The sequence below is a fragment of the Pinus tabuliformis genome, chromosome 4_2 (genome assembly GCF_031772625.1).
Source record: "Pinus tabuliformis cultivar Carrire ecotype Pingquan chromosome 4_2, CPIR1, whole genome shotgun sequence".
NCBI lineage: Eukaryota > Viridiplantae > Streptophyta > Pinopsida > Pinales > Pinaceae > Pinus > Pinus tabuliformis.
The window spans coordinates 310,994,035-311,018,182 of NC_142304.1; the positions used below are offsets into that span (position 1 = coordinate 310,994,035).

At 43.2% G+C, this 24,148-nt stretch overlaps 1 protein-coding gene across 1 annotated transcript in view; it reads right to left on the minus strand.

Moving 5' to 3' along the window:
• LOC149169221 (AP-3 complex subunit mu-like) overlaps positions 1-24,148 on the minus strand; it is a 154,869-nt gene that overhangs the window by 62,015 nt on the left and 68,706 nt on the right. The window contains exon 2 of the mRNA XM_089428612.1: positions 18,306-18,395. Coding sequence (XP_089284738.1) covers positions 18,306-18,395 — 90 coding nt within the window. The remainder of the gene's footprint in view (positions 1-18,305; positions 18,396-24,148) is intronic.

Genomic DNA, 24,148 nt, shown 5'->3' on the forward strand with positions numbered 1-24,148 from the left:
GAGGGCGACGGCATGCAGCAGAGGAGGAGAGAGGAAAGGGAGGGAAAGGGGAGGGAGGAAAGCAAAAATTGACCCTCCCCCCTCCCCATTATTCACTTCATCCATTGAGAGCAAGAGGAGCAAAAGAGAGTTTGGAGCTTGGTGAGAAAGGAGCTTAGAGGAGCTTGCAAGGGGATATTGGAGCTTGGGATTGAAGGCCAAAGAGGTAGGATCTACACTCTAATCTAAAGTTTTTTTCTAAATAAATAAATAAATAAATTTATCTATTTCCATTCCCATTTCTCCATTTTTTTTGCAGACTCAAAACTTCAAAGTTCAGACATCATAGTTATATGGCTTGGCATTTCTTCTTCTTGGTTCCTTTTTTGGTTATTATGATGTTGGAGAGTAGAAGAAGGAGGGTTGATCAAGAAGAGGATGAAGAAGTGAGTCGTAATGGATTTGATGAAAACCCCGGAGAGGAGTACCTTGGTGAGGAGGAAAAGAGTGAACGTGATTCAGCCCAAAAAACTAAATAAGACCAAACCCCATTGTGGAAATATCTTTCTAGGCTTGAAGGAGGGAAAGGGGGTGGAAACACTAAATTTAATTGTCTTTATTGCAACAAAACTTACACAGGTTCATACGCCCGTGCCAGAAGGCACTTCTGTGGGAAAAAGTCATGGGATTAAGATAAACCAATAGGAATCAAAACTTGTGCAAGTGTGTCAACAACAGATAGAGCCAAATACATAAGGGAAGAGGAGGAAGCCCAATACAAATCTAAAAAGTCAAAGGGTTTCTTTGAACATAGCTCACAATCACATCAACATGCACAAAGAACTCCTTCAACATCCTCCCATGGCAGTGGATATGGAGGCACAAGACCAAACATCTCTTTAAGGCATAGAACCATATCAGATTTCCCTGATGACGGGTGTAGGAATGATGTGGATTCAAAAATTTATCAGTTTCCCAATGCATGTGGGATACCATTCAATGTTCTTCGCTCACCTTATTGGCATGAAATGGTTTCTGTCAGAAATGATGCCCCTAAAGGATAGAAGAGCCCTAAGTATGACAAGGCTAGAACCGTTGGACTTGATTATCAAAAGGAAAAAATATCACATTCTTTGAGTAGAATGACAAATTCTTGGACTGAGCATGGGGTGCCCATCGTATCTGATGGATGGACAAATGTAAAGGGCAAGCCATTGATAAGTGTTCTTGTTGTGTCCGTTAGTGGTGCCATCTTTCTTTCAGCATATGATTACTTAGAGAAGTTCAAGACCAACATCAACATTGCAAAACCATTACTTGAAACAATTGAACGTATTGGGCCATACAATGTCATCCAAGTCATCACTGATAATGTTGCTAATTGTAAGGCAGCGGGAGCAATTATTGAGGATAAATACCCCAACATATTTTGGTTTGGGTGTTTGGTTAACACAATGAACCTTTTGATGCATGATATTATTAAGAACAAAAACGAACAATACAAATGGATTGGTGATTTGTACAAGAGAGGCAAACAAATGATAAAATTTATTACAAAGCATAGCAATAGCCATGGGCTTTTCTGCAGCCACTCAAGATTGGAACTGTTGAAGATTGCGAAGACTAGATTCACTAGCTATTACCTCACCTTCAAGCACCTTTTGAAGGTAAGAGAGTCATTGGCTAGCATTGTATCAAGCCCACACTGGTAGGTGTTAAAGGAAAGGGCTACAAATGCAGTTGACAAGTGAGGTTTTGAACACGTGGAGGAAACCACTCTTGATGGTCTATTTTGGGCACGTGTGAGGCAAGTATTGGAATTCACCAAGCCCATTTATAACATGATTTGTTTTGCAGATACAGATAAACCAGTGATTGGGGAGGTTTATGAGCAGATGGATACCATGTTGGGGCAAATAAAAGATAGAAAGATGATCCCAACTTATATACACTGATTCACAATTGTGTGTGTACAAAGTGGAATAAACTCAATGTTCCACTACATGCCTTGGTGTATATCCTTATGCCAAAATACTACTCTCCATCTTGGTTGGGCCAACCTGCACCTGGGGGTGGGGTTAGGGTCAAACCCCATACAGATCCAGAGGTATCTACAGGATATATGCAAGCATTAGACAAGTTGCTACCTGAAAGGGAGGAGTGTGCTAATCTGTGTCTTGAATTAGGCAAATACTTTAGTTGCACTGATTTGTTTGGTTCTTTGCATGTAATGGAAGATAGAGACAGATTTGATGCTCTCACATGGTGGGAAGCATATGGCGGCATGGGACTTTTGCCAAAATTGGCAAAAAAATTTCTCTCACAGGTTGTAAATACTTTTTCTGCAAAGAGGTGTTGGAGCACCTACAGCTTCATACATAATGTGAGATGAAACAGACTCAATGAAAAATGGGCAGAAGGCTTGGTTTATGTGCACTACAACTTGAGGTTGTTGAGTCATTATTGTGATCGAGCTTATGAGGATCCAACATATAAAATTTGGGACAACCACCCAGAGGACGATAATTTGGAGGATGGTACTATACATCTTGAAGAACTAGAAGCAGAATTTATGAGAGATGAAGATGAAGCAACAACAAGCATGCCACCCCCACCATCCAGTAGCAGTGCTCGAGTTCCAAGTCTTGTTCCTTTGTTGGCACTACCTCCATGTACATCCACACGTGGAGGGCATTTTCCTTCTGGTTCTGGTCGTGGGACTGTGCAGGAGGAGACTCCTAGAAGACCACCACGACCTGCTCAAAAATTAGACATTATTCGTGGCGGCAAGAGGAAGTTGTAGATGATAGATTTACTTGTCTTTTCTAGTTTCTAGTAGTTTTAACTTTTAATAATTGTCGACTCTTTCATAATTATTATGATGTTTTTTGTAAACAATATATGACAATTTAAGTTTGAAGTCGGCAATTATAACTCATTGGTAATGAATTATGAATATGATGCTCCATGAAAGTTGAAAGTTGTTTCATTTCATTTCATTTCATGTTAGATATTCTTTGTTGTAATGGTTACACTTAGCTTACAAGTACAACTTTGGTGATCAATTAGGATAAATGTTATATATTGAATTTTGAAAGCTTGAAACTTTAAGATTGATGAATCATGAGACTCAATATCTTGTATGTTACTAACTTATGGACGTGGTTGATGAAGATTACAACTTCTAGATGATTGTTGTTATATGGTTCAATCTATGTTTTTATGCTTTTTATATCCAATTCATCATTCCACATGCTTTTGTTGACATATATGCATCAAAATATAAAAAAATATAGAAATATATATATTATATAAAAAACGCTCCCGGAATCACTCGCAAACCGGGAGCTTCTGAAAATGTCGCTCCCACTCTCACTCCTTGGTAACATTGTGAAGCAGCTTCGGTAGAAATTGATCAACTAACCACTAGATTGGAGGAGTTTGCATTGATAGCAGCAGTACCTCCAAGTGGAGGAGAAGCTTGATACCTATGCATATCAAGTTAGGCAAGGTCCAATGCAGTGCCAAAAAGGAAATCAGTCAAATCAGTTCCAAATTGATGTAGCAGGGCCATGACCTTTGCTACATGGGTCCATAGTATTCAATAAGAGGATTCAGTGTTAGCAGAGCTAGTTGCAGTCAGGTTCTCGATAGACAGTTGCATAACTAATTGCAGTAACACAGTGTTAGCAAATAGCAGTCAAATAGACAGTGGCAGAGTTAGTTGCAGTCAAGTGATCAAGAGACAGTTGCAGAACTAGTTGTAGTGACAACCAACACAAATTGCCTAGTTGCAGTATGTAGGTGCAGTTCCAGGCAGAAGATTCACAGCTCAGAGTTATGCACTCTAGTTTCCAATGTAGGAAGACAGTGTGAGTTGCCAAGAGGAAGCAAACAAATTTCCCATAAGGAGATCGAGATTCAAAGGAAGCATCCCTATGGAAGCTAGGGCTTTAGGATATAGGGAGATGTTGTAGTGGCTACAACCATCCTCCAAAATTTTTCCTTAGGTTCATCTTGAAGCCTCCCTACCAACCATCCTTAGCAGCATGTCTTGCATTGCCCAGGTACACATGCTTTCAGTTAGGTTTCTTGGCTTATCAACTTGTGTTTGCTAACTTGTTTGCCTTTCACTTGCAAGTTAACATCCTGTGACTCGGTCTTCAACCGGCTCTTGTGCTCACTTCGAGAATTGCGCAGAACTGGAGGGAAACCAGCCTTGCTCTCCAGAATTGCGCAGCGCATCAAGGCAGCCAGTTGCTCTCCAAAATTGCGCAAAGCATGCAAGCTACCTTCCCCTTGAAAATTGCGTAGAGCAGCCCATCACTGGGCTTGCTCTCAGAAATTGCGCAGATCTGGCTGGTAGCCTTGGCCTCAGCCCAGAAATTGTGCAGAGCTTGAGGGGTAGCCAAAGCCACTCAACCCAGAAACAGCGCAGAAGTCATCCAAAGGCTTGCAGTTCGTTGCATGTGCTCCCAAGTTGACCGGTTCCCTCCAGGACTGAGCAATCTTGCTTTGCATGCATGGACTGCTTTTTCTCGAAAAAGAAAAAGGATAAAAGCAAAAAGCATCCCTAGATTTTAGGGATCCATTTTTAGCAGCTGGAGGTTACATGCAAAAGTCGTTTTAGAAACCTCTTGCCAAGTGTCACTTTTTCCTAGATTTGTGGCATGTGCATCATAAACCTTGGTCTTGTCAAAACTACTTATTCGATGCCTCAAGGCTCATTCTTCACTTCGATCTTGGAGCTCTGGCATTCCCCATTGCATCTAGGAACCTTCGACAAACTCAACTCTACTTTTTCCGGGTAAGTCTGCATTACATGTCTTTTGTTGCTTTTTTGTCGCTTTTTGTATTTCGGTTTTGGTGAGTGTTGTTTGCTTGGTTTCACTGAATGCTTGTTGTTGTTTTAATGCATGTTAGCTTGTAGAAGCATTGTTTCAAGTTTTCCATTGCATCTCTTTCTTGTCTCATGCATAGCATTGTTTCTGCGCTAACAGTCGTCGTTCCAGCGACTCACTTCACACAATTACTTGTTTTCCCGTTTACTGAATCTTGCACTCACTGATTGCATGCATGTTCATTCACTCATGTTTGCGCCCAGCTTCGCACATGCATTCACTCTTTACTGTTTTCAGTTGCCAGTCAACTGGTCTGGGCTGCCCTGGCCCAGACCTTGCCTTGCCCGGCTTGCACTGCACATTTCTGGGATGGAAGGCCATGCCTTGCTCCCAGGAATTGCGCAGAGCTTGCCTCACATTGGCCTCCCAAGCTTGCTCTGCGCAATTTTGAGAGGTAATGCCTCATTGGCGCCTGAAATTGCGCAATGCAGTTTTATCGGGTTACAGTCATGCTGACTGAAACTGTGCATTGCGCAGTTTCAGTCCTTAGCAAGCCAAGCTAGGTTGTGCTCTGCGCAGTTTCAGTATTTAGTCAGCTCACTGACAGTTCGGACTCTATTCTGTGCAGCTCTAGCAGTCAATCTCCCAGCCTCCCAGTGAAAATTGCGCAAATCTTCCAGTGAGTCACCCTGGTGTGTTGCATGTTAGTTCTCAAGTTGCTTTTGGTTTTCAACTGACAGTTTGCTTGCCATGAGCGTTGCTCTGTCTCCAAGTATCACAAGTATTCGTCAGTCTCTTAGCAGTACAGGTACAATGACTTCCAAGAGAGCAGGGTCAAAGGACATTGTTGAGAGTGCAACTAGAGATGCAATTGAGCAAGTGTTTATGAGCTTGCCCATCTATGAAGACAGCAAGTTGTTCATAAACAAGGAGATCAAGATGAAATTGCAAGACATCAATGACATCTTTTTAGGCACCTTCGAGGAGAATCTAGAGGACCATAGAGTCTATGTCAACATACACAAGTCTGGCTTGTACCAGATTGCATGTAGGTATCCCGCGTTTCCATGCGCGAACATGATCCACTAGATTGTCTCGCATACTGATCCAGAGATAATGGTGTTGAGTAGTGTTAGTGGAACAAAACTTGCTACTTTTAGGGAAAATGACTTACAAGAAATGTATCACTTGCCGCAGCCGGTGGTCATAATGGATGCACCCTTCACCAGACCCAGCAGCAGTGCAAACTCAAGAGACATCTTGAAGAGTTGGGTGAAAGAGCCATCTAAGTTCAGGACAACACCCAACCAAGTGTACAAGACAAGGATATTGCGGAAGGCATATCAGCTCTTGGTCATCTTCGCATGCCGCTTATATGGCTAGGAGAGTACAGAGACCTTCCCACAAAGTTGGGTGATTGTGTTGGATCAGCTGGCAAACGAAGGAAGACCTTTCAATTAGTCCGACATGTTGGCTCTCCAGCTGAAGGGACAAGTAACAGAAGCCCGACATCTGCCCAAGGGTCAACAAGCAAGTTTTTCATGTCTGCTTACATACTTGATGCAATCTATGCCCGTCAGCAGTTCCCAGGCTTGGGTTGGGCATGGACACCTTTAGAAACCTCTGTGCACACTTATTGTAGGTTGTTCTCCGAGCAGCTTCCATGGAGTTATAATACAGCGATCAGACCACTTCGTCACCCTCGTGTACAGGATGATCTTTGGGCAGCATTCGCCTTACATGTTGCAGGGAGCGATGGAGACTTTGGTTGACATAGCAGATTGTTATGCCTCACCCCTTGGATAAGTTGGCCATGCAAGAGATTGCATACCACATCTCAACAAGGTTGTCAGCGAGACTACACAAGAAGAAGAAGGCACCTTGGCCCACTCTTCCTTTGCGGATTGGGTTGTATGAGATCCAGAATCTCAAGCATGCTGAGGTCGAGATGGAGGAATTCAAGAGATTCACCTTTGGCACCAGAAGTTTTAATCCATATGACCCGCATTACTTAGTGAAGGACCACTATGCGAGAGTGTATCATCCTTGGATCCACGGGGTGTGTCATTGGCCTAAGGAAGACCCATGGAGATACTTCTATAACTTCTCAAGGCTCAATGAACCGGTCAGAATGGCTGTAGAGTGGTTAGTAGTGTAGAAGGCAGCAACATCTCAAAGAGCAGCAACATCAGCAGCAGAGGGCAGCAGACCTGTGCTTGACAAAGGAAAGAGGAAGGTTGCTGACAGTGCAGAGGCGGAGCAATGCTGCAATTTCAAAGCAAATCCACTTGTAATAAGAGCAACTTTGGAGATTGAAGCAAAGAGGCAACAGCGCGACAGAAGGATCGTGCAAAGACAAAGGGAGAAGCAGAAGTTGGAAGAAGTAGAAAAAGAGTTGCAGGAGTTGAAGCAACAATTAAGGGAAGAACAAGAGCTACGCAGAAGGGAGAAGGAAGCGCAACAGGAACAGGAACAACAGGAGGCACAACATGCACACATTGATGAAACTGTGCCCATACAGGTTATTGATTCATCCGAACAGCTGGCAGATAGCAAATAGGGTGAGAAGTCATAGGAGCAGGACTTTGCTCAGGAGATTGAACAGATGTTGGAACAGATGGACACGGATGTGGTTCAGCCAGAGCAGGATCAAGATATAGACCTCATGCCTAAGGACCAAGAGGTCACTCCATTGGCTTCACTAGATCCGGGAGCAGAGCAAGTCCCAAGCGATCAAGGAGACACTGAAATCCTTGAGGACAATCCGGAAGCAGATGTGCACAACATATCCTTCGACGAGTCACAAAACAGAGTTGCACAATCACGCAAAGTGCCCACTCCGGATGTCCATGTATCTCCTGCGCAGTTTGAAGAACGAGTGATCGGGTTTGATGTGCACAGACATCCAGCTGCATTGGTTGATGCTACAAAGGCATATGTTGAAGACACTAACTCAATTGTTAGATTCTCGATAGCTGAGAACGAGTGCATGGCTAACAAGTCACAAGCAGCCAAGCAGGGAGAAGAGCAAGTTACAACGTCTGCCAGAGCAGAGTTGAGGAAAGCGATACTTGATGAAGTATCGTCTCTCGAGACAGCTATGCGAGAGTTGTACTTCAGGTTCATCACCATGCATAAGTCAGTTGTCCATCTTAAGGGTTGGTAGCAACACTATGCTAGGAGACCACGCATCTTGTCTGACATACACACTGTTGTCAATCACATGCATATATGGACAATGAGATACAAGGGAGCCCCATTGCACTTACCAAATATGATGATGCCAAAGGCAGTGGAGTTGAAGGCATGCATCCGAAGTCAGATTTCGAACTATGAGGAACTCCCACGGCTCATCACCAGCTTACAGGCTTCACATGCACGAGCGTTCAGGAGCATGGATGTTATTGTGCGCACGCATCCGATCCCATCCATTGGCACACTCACTGAGGCAAAAACAAAGAACCAAGTCCGACTGGAGCCATATTTTTAAAAACCGGCCTAGCTAACCGGTTATCGGTCTAACCGACTAGTTAGCAGGCCCACTCGTTGGAACCGGAGCAAAAACCCGGTTTAGGAGGTTGTATGGCGAGAAATGGGCCCTAACCAGTCCTAACCAGCCAGTTTAGATGGAACCGGCCCGTTTGTGGTCAAACCGGTCGGTTTCGCCCTAAATTGGTCAGTTACCTGCCATGCTCGCAGAGGACCCACACAACAGCTTATCCAAGGTGGTTTAGGGTTTTTGGAGGGAAAGTAAGGGTCCTTTCCCTCCAAAAATACCCTCTCCAAGCCTTTAAGAGGCCCTTCTCCCTCTCATTTGTCTCACACATCTCATTTGGAGTGTTTGTGAGTTTGCTTGGAAGCTTGGAGAGTGTTGAGTTTTTGCTGGAGTAGTGGAACAGCAGAGTTTAAGCTAAGTAGTAGTCATCATGCCTCCAAAAGCCAGAGATATTGCATGGGCTCATTGTGATATGATTGATGGCAAAATGATCTGCAAATATTGCCAAAAATCCATTGAAGGAGGGGGTATTAACAGGTTCAAGCAACACTTGGCTGGGATAGGAGGCCATGTAAAGCCATGTGGAGCACCAAATGAAATAATAGGGCATATTAGGGCAGAATACCTTCAGAAGTTTGAGACTCAAGTCACTGAACCAATAGAGAAGTTTGTGATTGCAAAGTTTGGGAGTCGAGACTCAACCAACTGAGTTTGATCATGATGACTCATGAGAAGTTTCAAGTGATAATGTTGATCACTATTATCATATATGTAGACTTGAGTCTTGTAGTAGGCCACTGGCCCCATAGTTTGTAGGCTTTGTTTTTGCACTCTAGAGGCCATTTAGAGCCTCATTGCTTATGTATTTTGTCGATGATATGTATTGCACTCGGTGCCATTTTGATATATTCACCTTTACATGGTATATAAATGAGCAATCTTTGCATATTTTGTCTCTATTGGCTTGGAATCATGGTTTTAAATCTTAAAAATAGTTTTTTCATTAAAAATTAATTATTTAATGTATTTTTCTAAAACCGGTTCATTTAGACCTAACCAGTCCCAGTTCGACCTGTTCCAGTTAGTAACCCGGTTCATTAGGTGGATTGGTTCAGTCACCGGTTCCGATTTTTAAAACATTCACTGGAGCTGGACATGTACTTTGATCAGTTGATGCGCATTGCCACCAACGCAGACTTGTAGATGAGCGTAGACACTATGCATCAGCATGTCGTCGGTCCGGCTGCACTCAAGGCCATGATGGGCATGCTATCTAACAAGTTGGACAAAGGTGCCAAATCAATATACCCGGATGCAACAGAAGCAAGAGTTCGCTTTCAGAAGGATGTCACCACAGAGTACATGGACACCATAACAAACTACCAAGCTTGGCATCAGTTCGCCACCGTCGATCATCGAGAGGATGTCGAAGAGTTAGTCTTCCCACAGCTGTCTGGGTCTTAGTAATGTTTTGCATGGCTTACTCAAACCCATTTTTTTCTTGTTGATTTCGAATAGCATCGGATGTGCTCTAGCCACGAAAATTGGCGGAGAGGCTAAGGCACATGAGATCTCCAATACCCAGAAAGGGTTTTGGCTGATTCTAAACAATTTGGGAGATATTAAAATAATTAATATTTTTTATGGAGTCCCTAAGTCTAAACTTAGGGAAAATAAAATATTAATGTGAATTAATATAAAATTTTGTTAGAATGGTCCAAAAGTCATGGATCGAGCCAAATCTAATCTTAGCCATTGATTAGGGACTTAATCTCGGCCGTTGAATTGTCAACGAGAAAAGTATAAGAAGAGGCTTGAGGGTCACTTGGAGAACACACCAAGAGATCAATATTTCGACTTTTTGGGGTTGGGTTTGCTGAGAAAATTGAGAGTGATTAGAGTTGCAGCTGAGGGCAGTGAATACAGAAGAAGAGAAGCAGAGATAACACCGGGAGGATCAGCACAGTAGCCGGAGAGAGGGACGTAGAAGCAGCCAAGGGTTCACACAGAGCTAGCCAGGGCTCACGCAGAGGCAGCCAGGAGCTGCGCAATGCCTCAGAGGGCCAGCATGGGTGACACAGAGGGCCAGAGGGTTGATGCAGTGCCTCTAGAGGCTGACATAGGCCAAGCCAGAGTGACGTTGAGTTAATGCTGGGCCAGAGAGAGGCTAACGCAATCCCTAAAGGCTGACGTTGGGGTTTCGTGGGGTAGATTGGAGTTGTGGAGCTGTCGGAGTGTTTATCTGGGGTTTCAGCCGAAATATCTACTTCCGAGTAGAGAGATACTACTGCCGAGATTTTTCTCTATTGGGTGAGCCAGATTTGGCACCCAGATTGTATTCTGAAACTACTTAATAAATCAAACCCTTAGATAGTTGCACCGGTTTTTCCACATTAGGTTTTTCCGGGGACATTAGTCCAAAAAAAACGGTGTCACTTGTATGCTTGTTTCTATTTCCTTCAGTTGATGATCTGTAACGTGTTGAGCATGTACTTGTACTTATTTCCAGTATTTACATGGTAAATAACTTGTTAATTAACAGAACAAGTAGGTACAAATAAATCATTAAAGTGCATGAAGGGTTTCTAACGTGTCAAACTTAGAAATTCGAACATGGTATCAGAGTGTGGTTGCAAATCATAGGAGAACTGAGGACATCAACCGAGCAAGAGCAGCAACAGCAAAAAACAGTTGTCCCGAGTGACAGAAGTTGTTCCTAGTAGAGTAGCAACAAAGGAAGGAGTGACACAGTGCCTGCGTCATCAAGATTGAGCCAAGAAGAGGTTGCGCAAACGCTGAGGGAGGCAAAGACAGGCTCACGCAAAGCCACGCGGAGGCTAGGAAGGTTGACACAGTTGGCTGAGGAAAGCTGATTTGTTAGTGCCGGGATTGCGCAAAGCCTAGGAGCTCTAACGTTCAGTTTGCTAGGGTTCAGGAGGCTGTGGGTAAGTTGCAGAGTGGAGTTGGTGGGGTATTGTAGTCAGAACAGTACCTTACAGGGCAAGGCCAAGGAGGAGGGAGTTGCTACTGAGGGTTTCTAACCGAATAATCCAAATTAGTGGTGCAGCTGCACAAATGATCAAAGTAGGGGCATCTCGACATTGGCAGAAGGGTTTCCAGAAAGGAAATCGAGGCTTAGAGGGAGTCACACCGAGAACTTCCAGGAGGGAAGTAGAGGAGCAGCAAAATTACACTACATGGAGTAAGAGACCAGGACAGACTGGACAGAGCCTCAAACTCCGTAGTCTGGAAGGCCAGAGTCTTATCCGTACTTGACAGAAATCATGTCAAGCACTTCACCTTGAAGACGATAACGGTCCCAGTTGACCCGGCTGATAACGACAGGTACAAGGATGCAATGGTGAGGGCTAAGAGTATCATCCTTGACGGGGTCAAGGATCATATAGTACCACATATTGCCAAGAAGAACACGGCACAGGAGATGTGGGAGGCCCTAACCAAGTTGTACTAGCATACTTCCGTGCAGAGGAAGATGCTACTAGAAAATCAACTGCGATCATACCAGATGCAGAAGGGAGAACAGATCGACCCATTCCTCAGTCGATTGAAGGAGATCCAGGATCAACTGACTTCCATAAGGACAACGCTGAAACCAGAATTGATGGTGAGAACAACCCTGAATGTAGTTTCAGAAGACTGGGAGGTGTTTGTCTAGAGCATACTGGGTAGGGTGACCCTTCCAGATTGGGAGGAAATGTGGGCTGCTCTTCCCAAGAAGAGATCAAAAGGCTGAGCAAGGAAGGAAGCAGCGAGAAGGGGATCAGAATCAAGAAGGAGGAGGAGGAGGATGTTGCCCTAGCATCTAAGGGAAAGCAGGAGAAATGGAAGAAGAAGGACCTCTCCAAGGTCAAATGCTTCTACTGTGGGGAGCTGGGTCCTTATGCAACCCAGTGTCCAAGGAAGAAGAGTAAGGGAGAGGCCTCCGAGACCAAGGCAGCTCCAGCATGGGCAGAGAAGGAAGTGGAGACAGACGATGACTGTGTCATGAGTGCACACACACCACTTGAGTGGAAGTGGGGAGACATCAAGTTGTAGTCAGGCAGACTACAGGCAATGAGGAGCAGGATCCTCGAGGTACCCAACCTCTTGGATTAGACCTTGCTACGGGAGCCTTGAAGAGGCATAGCAGTACTGGCGATGTCAGTAGAGACAGATGCAGATGGAGTGACAGAGGGAGTTACAGTGCAGGATTCCCAGGACAACGCAAGGCTAGCAGGTTGCAACAGTGCAAGAGGCACGGGAGTGTTGCACCAGTGCAGGAAGGCACAGAGAGGTGTGCAACAGTGCAAGATGCATGGAGTTGTTGCAGCAGCGCAGAGGTTAGAGAGGGAGCACTTGTCAGTAACGGAGGCAGCTTTAGCATCAGGAGTGTTTCTAGCCTAACGGAGATGTCAAAGTTGGGAGATCAGTTACTTACTTCTCAGTAACTGGGTTGCAGTGCAGCAGTTAGCATTAGTAGTGCTATGGGTAGCACAATGCAGCATGATGAGAGGGGTTGTAGTGAAGATGCAGCAATGGCAATGGCAGGGCCATGGGCAGCAACACGGATGTAGAGGGAGTTGCAGTACAGATGTAGCAGTGGCAGTTGCAGGGCCATGGGTAGCAGCACAGGATGCAACAGTGTAGAGGATGTTGGGTAGCAGGCCTAGCATCAGCACAGGGACCGATGCCGGATGATCAAGGTGATGCTCAGTGAAGAGTATTGCTAGAGCATAGTCCTCGCTAAGAGGGAATGTTGATTTGGGGTAGCATCGGATGTGATCTAGCCACGAAAATTGGTGGAGAGGCTAAGGCTCATGAGATCTCCAATACCTAGAAAAGGTTTGGGAAGATTCTAAATAGTTTGGGAGATATTAAAATAATTAATATTTTTAATAGAGTCCCTAAGTCTAAATTTAGGAAAAATAAAATATTAATGTGAATTAATATAAAACTGTGTTAAAATGGTCCAAATGTCATGGATCAAGCCAGATCTAATCTTAACCGTTGATTAGGGACTTAATCTCAGCCGTTGAATTGTCAACGAGAAAAGTATAAGAGGAGGCTTGAGGGTCACTTGGAGAACACACCAAGAGATCAATATTTCGACTTTCTGGGGTTGTGTGCGTTAGACTGCATCCCTCTGCATAACACTGGACCATATGACATAACTCTGTGTAGTCCTGTGTAAAACTGCCCACTGTCGTACCACCTTATAACATACAGTATCTTGCATGGACCAAAATATCCACCTCTCTACTAGTACACCCTCCATGATGTGGGCTACATCCCCCTATCTACTCTGAAAGACCTGAGCAACTTGACTCCCCTCATGCTAACGAAAATGACACTGTGCCTATCCTCAATAGCCCCATATGCTAGTAAGAGAGCACTCTCTCCATACAATGCCCCGTCTGATAGCCTATTGATGCCACGTCCTCCTACCAACTCCTGCCAGAGTAAGCTAGTCACCCTGTGACTCCACACACTGTCAATATGCTAAGACAACTCATGAAATCTGTTTACTCGCCTGTCAAACCATCTTGTCACTAGTGCTGACTAGGGCTCTGATGGAGATCTGAAAATGTGGGCCTGCTCAAGCGTCAAATCGATCACGTAGCTACTACCATCACCTACCAGCTCTATGATGTGATGGAAAATCCCACCTGGATCCCAAAAATAGTCTGGCCCTCGAGTCCCTCTGGTAATCCATGGCCTCTACTGACATGTGGCCATGGATGTATCCAATCGCCTAACCTGCTCCATTGAGTACTAGCTCAGTACCTTTTGCCATCCAATCCCAAAGGAGAGATCGAATGTGTAATCCTCTGAGGAAGGGACAAGCCCTCCAAGCTGATGTGGTATCATGCTCAGCTCAGTCCTGCTAACCTGTCCACCCCCTCGGGTACATCTAGACGACTCGGCCTCCCTCAATCCAACACATAAGGTTGGGTTGATAACTCTATAGACCCCGCAAGTGGGCCTCTGAAGTGAACTGTGTTGAAAACGCAACGCATGGCCTCTATGATGCCCCTCATCAATGGCTAGCCTGAGGAATGGCTGCACATCCTCTTCCATCACGGGCTCGACATGAGCCTTCAACTGCTCCTCCATAGACAACCCAATCTGCACGATATGCTCACGAGTCAGTCGTAGGCGACTGTCGTCTGGCAACTCCATCATAGATCTCGAGGCCTCTGTACCAATGTTGCACGAAGCGCCCCCCCCCACGGTTTCAAGCCCCGACGCGCGTCCCGTACGGAAGCGCCTAGGAAGCTTAGCTGGAAGCACACTTCTGAAATTCGGAAGCCCGCTTCCGAATTTTTTGCCGCTTCCTGGAAATTCGGAAGCGCGCTTCGTACAACGCTTCGCCCGTCGGAAGCGTGGCGCTTCGGAGGAGGAAGCGTACGCTTCCAGAAAAGCTTCTGGAAAAGCGTCTAGAAAATCTTTTTTTTTTCAATTTTTTTTTTAATTTTCGATGAGTTTGCTTGTTGGGGGTGGGTCCACCTTGGGTTAGGGTGACGAATGAAGGCAAAAAATAATATAAATATAGCAGATGCGCCCTCATGGTAATGTTAAATTCTTAAAGTAAAAGTGACATTCTCCTTTATTTTTCATTTTCATCCTTTTACTTAAATTTTTAACATTACCATCAAATGACTCAGGATGTTTGAGAGTGGTTCCAGCCTCATTGGACTTCATATGGAGAAAATAGAATTTCATATCCTATTCAAAATTCAGCAGACTTAACAATTTTCAGGAATTCAAGATCAATGGGATTGTGGCATTTCATTAGATTAGATCAAGTATGAAGGTATGCGATTAGCATTTAATCAAAAGCACCAAGCCCTATATGTACCCTAGTGTTGGTGGTGTTAATTGTTGAACTCCTTTGTCACGCGGCACGCCCTTAGCAAAAAATTACCTTTCAATCAAGTCAAAATCATCGATCAAGCATGTTAAGCTTTTTCTACGATATTTTAAGTCTTGAATTAGGTAGTTTGATCAAAATTGGGCAATGTTGAGTAATATCCCTAGACAATCGAGGTAGAGGCAAACGCTAGACAAGAGGAGAAGAATCTAGATTCTAGATGGTTGATGCATCTAAATGGTTGATGCTCAAATAATTAATCATTAATGTACAATGGATGTTATATCTATCTTGATTTATGCAAAAATATGCATGTTTTCATGTCTTCTACAACTAATTTGGTATTTGGGATGTTTGTTTCGAGTAAAAATGCAAAAAAATATAAATATATATATATAGCAGACGCTTCCGCAGACGCTTCGCTTCCTAGATTTTTGGAAAATGACGCTTCCGCGTCCCCGCTTCCAAAAAACGCTTACGCTTCTCCCCTGCTTCGTGCAACATTGCTCTGTACCTATTGGCTCCTCAACAGCGGTGGAGTTGTCTTCCGGTGCCTCATCAACCTGTGGTGCATTGTTATCTCCTGAGAACTCGGTCACAACCCCGAATACCTCATCAATGGATGACGCCTCATCAATGGGTGTATGCTCGACTATCTCCTTGCCAACCATGACCCCTTCAACTACTCTTTCATCTTCCTCCTTAATACTTTTCATCATCCCTTCAAAATCCCACTCAATCTCCATTGGTCTGTGCATACCCCTTAGTTCACAAAATTCCCAAAAAGAGAGGGATGCTTGAATGCCATAACCCAATGATTGGTATGCCCTCCAATTTTCCCCGATAACTCCACATCAGTTGCAAACATGTCCAGATTCCCAACTAAGGAATGAATCAACTTCTTCCCCACATCAAGTATCATTTTTTGTATCCTCACCACCTCATTCCAGGTGACCGCCATGTTGTTTGATTCTAATATTTCCCACAGGCTAAGCCAATATTATGGCTCTGATACTATTGTAATGTTCCAAACTAGGAAAAATAGTGCTATGCAAAGCAAACAATAAACAACACCATAATATTGAAACATTCAGTGCGCACCCATAAAAAGTCCATAAATAACCAACAGTTGAGCCATTTTATTATAATCAGGGAGAAAAGTACAATAATGTGGAAGTGGTGCACCTGGGCTTGCCTCAATGGAAAGCGTGATCAAGCCCAGGTGGTAATATGTCAAGCTCAAATGGCGCAAATAACTACTGCAATGATGCCCTGTGTTGCCCTTGTGAAACTGTGTTGTCTGCTGCAAAGATGTTGGAAACCCCACCTCCGGTGCTCAGAAAATTACGAGAAAATAACCCTGTCCTCTCCACCAATTACCCAGAATAACCCACGAAGTAATTGGCCAAATGTTGACCTCGAAATTTTGGCCCAAATTCCCCTTTGCTCCTCTAGCTACTGGCTGAGTTGGGACCCTTGTTTGACCCCTTAGATATGCCCTTAAAATTCTATAAAAATAGAAGTGTGATCCTTGCCCAAAACCCAGAAAGGGTTTTCCTTGGTTCCAAACTTTAAAAATTGACCCTTCAGAATCTGCCCTCCTCCAATTTCGAATTTTGTTGTTGTGACTGATCCTGTCAATCTCTGTTCTTCCAACTCCAGCAATCCTCCTCTAATGGCCCTCCAAATGATCTCTTACTTCTCTTGACCAGCTCCAGCTCTACAATTCCTTCCTCCAACTCCCATGTGAGCCTAGTGATGGTTCTTTGCACAGGCCCAAGTGACTGTAAATCGAACTGCTCCAATGCAGCAACCTCTTGCTCCAAAACTCTCCCGAAAGGTTGGTCCTTCACTGTAGCTCCAATGCCCAAACTCCCCTAGCAGTTGCTGCCCAGATGAACCCACAAGCAACATTTGCATGTTCCACTTTTGCGTCCTCCAGAAACACGCACTGACTGAGACAAATGTTGAATGATGTGACTGTGAAACTCCACTGGCTCTCCTCCAAGGTAATACAAATTACCTTCTTAGGGTGGCACTCGAAGTCCACCGAAGCAAGGGTTGAGATCTCCGCTCAGAGACACTCGTGTGCTAAACAACACAGTAACCCAACTAAGCAACTCAAGCAACTAACGCTGAGTCCAATATGTCAAAAAAATACCAAATGAAGCTGAGTCTCCTCTATTTATTAGTTGTGGACCTCTTTTCCCATGTAAGCCCCCTCCAACTAGAAATTCGACTTACCCTCCTTAGTCATTCGAACTCCCCTCTAAGGTGGTGCGTATTTCCTCATGTGGGTGGCTCCCACACTATGCCAACAAAACATTTCAACTCCCTTTTCCTTCCTAAGTCTTTTCCAAAAATCACATGGGTCCCATGGCCTCCAAAATTGTCAAAATTGTAGAATAAATAAACCTGTAACAATTTAATTTTGGAAGGGACATTACATAGGTCCAAACTGACCAGTCATTTAACCATGCTACCCTAATCAATTAAGAAAAACTATATGTGATGCATTCAATATCAGATGATCAGAATACATAAACCTTAAAAATGCCAGTCATGAGCAGTTATTTTGACAAATAGCATGTTTCTCAAATGGTCCATTTAGCCATGGACTTAAAAGCATAGCAACAATGTAACACTTGAAAGTAGCAAGAAGATAAAACCAACCATTTTGGCATTGTGCCTCATTTTGTTTAGAAATGGAATAAAACCCCCAGTCATTTGCTTTTCAGACATGATAAATAAAGATCACTCAACTTCTATGTATGGACAAAAAATTCCCTGCAAATAATACGTCAAAAATGCATTTAAAAAAAAAAAAGCTGTAACCATGGCAATACATGATTAATTAGGCTTTAAATATTGTTATCATATTTCTTGGATCTTTCGCTTTTAAATGATTAAGTATATTTGGAAAGATCAATGCCACAAAATTAATGACGGAAGCCCTACTCACTAAGAGTCCACACTTAGGAGCTTACAACAACTGGGGCAGTTATCAATCAATATTAGTAGGATATACACCTAGCCATGAATTTCAAAGCCTAATGTTAATAGAAAATCTTATAAAAACTGAAATAAAGGTTTCAGCCATGTTGAATTCCAAAGATACCTGATATACAATAACAAAGTTATCTTTTATGAGATCCTCATTCAAACCTCCAAGGTAATCCGAAAGCACATTGGCCACCCTGCAAAGAAACTTCATCATAGACAAACAAATTTACTGTTAGAATGTTTGCATTAAATCTATCCTGTCAGAATAAGATTATAGATGTTCACACGGTACAAAAAGTGGATATGCCACCATTGAAAAGAAACTCAACTTATATACAACAATTATTTCAATTAGAATGAGTATCCTGAATCCAGGGTATCTTTTAAGAACTAAAATATTATACCAATGTATACTATTCTAGGTGATTATTTCAGTTTGAAAAAATCGTACATATAGATATGCAGGTGATTAGTAAATAAAAAACATATAATTTACTATTAAGACTTCTAAATTTTGGTAAATATTATCAATTTAATCATATTTTATGTTAAAAAAAAAACCTTTCAAAGGCGAAATGATCAATTCACAATTATATCTTTTTAGAAAACAGCCAAAAAAATTAGCTCATTGGCAAAATTTCACACCCTGAAAAATACCCTGCCTGAAACCTATCTTGTTGAGAAATGAGTTTATAACAGTGAGAGTACATTTAGACAAAGGACTAAATAGAAAGAAGCTTGAGACAATGCATCCTAAATATCTGTACCAATATATCGAACTTTTAAGATCAACTAGGAATTCCAAACATGCTAAAATGTCAGTTTCTCTCAAATCTATAACATACTAATACATGTTAAGTAGCTTCTTTGATTATGTTCTAGATTACAACTGTAATTTCATTTTCTGTGGTGAACTTTCCAGCATAAAAAATCAAAAATCTTTCTGGTAGTGTAATGGCATAAAAACCTATTGAGGCAAATCCTAAATTGTCAAATTTCTATGAGGTTGTTAAACATCATGTGGAACCTATGACCCTGTGTCTATCACAACTTGTTAACAAGATGAATAGGATTCTATAATGGTAATCTACATACCACATTCAATCTTGTTGACCACACTTTGTCAACAGTCTGAGAAAGTACTGTACGGGGAAGTGGAGAAAATTTTTCAAAGATCAAAGTCATCAATAAGCCTGAATTTTATCATTGTAAACCCAATTTCTGCAGTTTATTGTAAATGATGCTAGTATGACCATTTAATTATGTAACAACACCTAGGTAAGTCTCTGATTCTAGCAAAGGATTTCATCCTAGGAAGTTTTATAGCCTCCCCAAATTATGTGTCATGTCCCTTCTCAAAAACATTAGTAACAGGGTGCAGCTACACAATTTTGGCACATTTTTGACTTAGGAAGAGGGCCCCACACTTCGACTTAGGGATTTGGGGTTGATTTGACTTTATTTCGCATCTAGTGGAATGTGGGGGCCACTCACATGAGGAATTTGAACTAGCCATTCGATATGCTTGGAGGGAAATCGAATGGGTGGATGGAGGGGCCCACATGAGACTAAGGAGGCCCAAGGAGATATAAGGAGAGATCAGCTCTCATTTTGGATCATCTTTGACATTTGCAAACAAATACACATCTGTTCACTCTGTTGTTTAGCGAATATACCGGTTGTTTTAGCCACGAATATCTCACGCGGGAGATTCAACCTCTACTTCAGGGGACCATTAGTACCCGCCCTAGGGAGGTTGTTTTACAGAAGTTTTCAAGAGTTTTGCAGTAGCAACACACATCAGCAACCAGCGTAGAGGGGAGTGCGTATTTCTAGGTAGCCAAGAATCACGCAGAGGGAGTTTGAGACAAGTTGGGATCTCATTGCTTGTCGGGAGGTCAGGGCGCTAAGTTAGCAGCATTGGGCAGGCATTATCGCTGGAGCTTTCAGCTAGCTGAGCCAGCAGACCAGCGATTCGCATTTCTGGGCAGAGGGATAGCACAGAGGCCACTCAGCAGAATTTTCGTGGTGTTTGGGAGCAGCTGATCTGGGCCAAAATTTCATCTAGGAATTTAGGAGTTGGATAGCAGGGGTGAACCCAACATTTTGGAGGAGTTTGCAGAGGGATCTGCAAGCAGTTTCTAGCAGGACGAATTTGGCAGCCATAGCTAGGGTGAGGCTCCAAGGGGGTCGAAAAATAGAATTCAAAACCAGCCAAATTCCCTTATGGCTATTTTTGGGTTTTGGCTAAGCAGTCCGGAATTAAAAGCATACAAATTTCTGGGCAGTTTTAGTGCACTTTCTAGCCATTCAATATTCAACAGTGCAGTAATTTTCTAGGCAACGTAATGCAGATTGGTGCAGCAACTAGGCAGTCTTCAACTCAGCCATTTTCCTACCTGGGTTTGGTCCTACTTGTCCATTGAGACAAGTCCAGGTGCGCCAGTCCACTATCTATTGTATTTGGCTTGCAGAAATATAATAAAATGGCTTAGAAGTTCTTCATTTGCAGTTTTTATGTGGGTGCTTGATGAATATTTCGTTTTTGTATTTTGCTGCGTAGAATATTTTCTAATATCACTTGTATTTTGTTAAAATTGGCAACTAGGGCCAAACTCCATGTGGGTCATCTTATTTATGGCAGCTGATATTTTTCTTGGATCCCTCTCATCGAGAGGTGTAGGATTGATCTAAAGATCATCCGATTCCGATAAGTATTCATGGAGTTATGAATTTATTTTGATTATGGACAAATTGTCAAGTCGGGCAGCAACTTATGTAGGCTCAAAAGCCCAACAGTCATGTCTATTCAACCTCTACGTTTTAGTATAAATAGAAGAGGACTTGAAGTCATTTGTCACACACACACTCACTCCTGTGATCTCACTTCATCCTGTTTTGGGTTTGATGAAGATAAGAGCTAGAGAGAGTGCCCTAGGGTATACACTGCCCTAGATAACATGCCATAGATCTAAATGCAGTCATGGGAGAATAAGCTCTGCGTTGCTCAAAAAGCCGGGAAAGCCGGAAAAGCTGGAAAAGTCGGAACTGCCAGAAAATTCGGAAAAGCTGGAACTGCCGGAAAAGCCGGAAAAGCTGGAACTGCCAGAAAAGTCGGAAAAGCCGGAATTGCCAGAAAAGCCGGAAATGCCGGAAAATCCGGAACTGTTAGAAAAGTCAGAAAAGCCGGAACTGCCGGAAAAGCCGAAAAATTTGGAACTGCCAGAAAAGTCAGAAAAGCCGGAATTGCCAGAAAAGCCAGAAATGCCGGAAAATCCAGAATTGTTAGAAAAGTCGGAAAAGTCGGAACTGCCGGAAAAGCCGAAAAAGACAGAACTGTCGAAAAAGCCGGAAAAGCCAGAAAAGCCGGAACTGCCAGAAAAGTCGGAAAAGCCAGAAATGTCGGAACTGCTGGAACTGCCGGAAAAGCCGGAACTGTCAGGACTGTCGGGACTACCGGGAACAACCAGAACTGTCGAAACTGCCGAGAACCGCTGGAACTTTCAGAACTGTCGGGAACTGCTGAAACAACCGGAGCATCTGTCTCTGAAGGAGAGCAGCATGTTAGGGACAACAAGCAAGCAAAGTGTAGCCAACACATAGGTCAGGATGGCAACATGGTGCAGCAATGGCACATAATGCAGTACAATGATGGGTACAGTCATGATTAATGAAGCGTGATGAGATGCAGCATAGTGATGATGGGTGCAGCATGGTGCAACACGGAGAGGTGCAGCATGATGACAAAATGCAGCACAACGATAGGTGAAGGAGTCACCTTGCAGAATTAGTTGAAGCAGCATGTCTTCAACTGATCTCATGTATCATCTTCTTAGAGATGATCTATGCTCTTATCTAGATAAGTCAAAGTGTTGACTTCTATTGTAAACATACTCTCTCTCTCTCTGTGTGCTGAACTATTGAAGAACATATAAGAAGAATTGATCAAGGGTTTCCTCACATTGGGGTTTGTCCCTGGCTAGCGCCACATCTTGTGTCCTCTTGTCTTGGCTTGTCTTCTGCGATTTATGTTTATGTTCTATCTGTAGTTTACTTAGTTTACTTTAACGCTGATGTGATTGCTAATCTAGAAAAGTTATGGAGCTAACTGCGAAAATTGAAATAAATTGCTCTAAGCATAGAACATACCTAAACTTAACATGGTCTCAGAGCCAAGGTAAAGACAATGCCCAAGCAAGAGTGAAAGAGAAATCACCAAAGACAGTTGGGACAAGACAAAAGGATCAATGGGTTCCTCGTAATTCACCCCAGGTTAAGTTGAAGCAGAGAATATTATCAGAATGGCGCAACGGAAGGTTCTGATGGCCTACCTAAAGATCACTTCATTGGGAAGTTCAGATCTAAGGGTGGAAGGAAACACAGATAACTAGTTTGGCCATTATGCGAAGGAGTGTCCGAATGGCAGGGACACATCACTTGATGATGATAACAATCATTCCAAGGACATCTTCAATGATCAAAGGAATGACAGGTAACGCAGGTCATTAAGGAAATGGCTGACTCTTCATAGAAAGCAAGGAACCCTAGGTATGAAGAATCAAATGTTGTTTCTGATAAGATAAAGAAGCGTTATCTTGTATTGGCCCTCTCCTTTAGATTCTTTGGGAATCTGGCTTATAGATTGTAGTGCTTCAAGGCACTTCATCGGATAGACGGGTGCACTCTCTAATCTGGTAGAGATGGAAACAATCGTGGGATTATACTTGGAGCCGATGCCACCTATCTCGGAAATTAACTCTCAACTGAATGAGGGTAACTCGTTCATTTATAGAATCTCTTTTATGTACTTGATCACAAGAAGAACCTGGTGTCCATTTCATAAATGGAAGTCAAAGGTTACAGCGTGGCATTCATCGATGGAAAGGTACGTGTTTGAAAATAGATTTTTCAAAGATGTTTTTGAGTTCAAGGTTGTATCAAGTTGTCGAAAGTCCACTGGGGACCATGTCCACTGACACAGCACTGGAGGTCTGTGAGTCAGATAGTCACAGGGGTGCCTAAATTCAAAAAGAGCATGAAGGTACATGTCTGAAAAGTACCGAAGGAAAATCTTATAAGGGAACCATTCCCCTCATGCAGCAGGTCCACAAGTTTGGAACAACCCGAGGAGTTTTGAGATTCATGATCGGGAATTTCATGTATACAGGAGGAAGAAAGCCCTCTATGGCTTGCAGCAAAACTCCTCGAGCGTAGTATGAGAGCTGTCAGATGAAGCTGAGCGTCGCTAGGAGTGAAACCGATCCAAACCATTACCCAAAGGTTTTGGATGATAGACCTCTCATACTGGCACCTTATGAGGACGACCTATGTTTGACAGGTGCAGACCCTCTCATTTGCAGAAGAGAGAGGGAGTTGGATTCCGAACGTGGAATGATTAACTGCAAACCTATGACTACCTCAAGGATCTTAACTTTAAGAAGTTATATGGTAGTGATGTCGGACCAGATTTGGGAAATGCCTTTGAGTTTCATAAACTCATTCGCATTAATGTTCTTGGTGAACTTCCGTCCGAACATATGTTTTGCAGTTAGCATGGTGAGCTCATATTTAGTTGAGCCTCACTAGATTGGTGCCAAGAATCTTCTGAGATATCTTCAGGGCACAATCTCTCATGGATTGAGATACACTAGCGAAATATGAATCTGCATGATTATTCGAATGCTGAGTGGGCAGGCAGTGTGGAGGATCACTAGAGCACTTCTCAGTGATAGTTCCCCTTGGGATCTGCATCGATATCCTGGATGAGCAGGAAGCAGAAGTTGGTAGCTTTGAGCACCACCGAGGCAGAGTATATTGCTGCTAGCATGGCCACCTGTGAGGCAATCTGGTTACGAAAGCTCTTTAGTGAGCTGTTTGGATACCACTATGATCCTGTGTGATAACCAGAGTGGGATTCGTTTGTCAGAGAATCCTGTATTTCATGATCGCTCCAAGCAT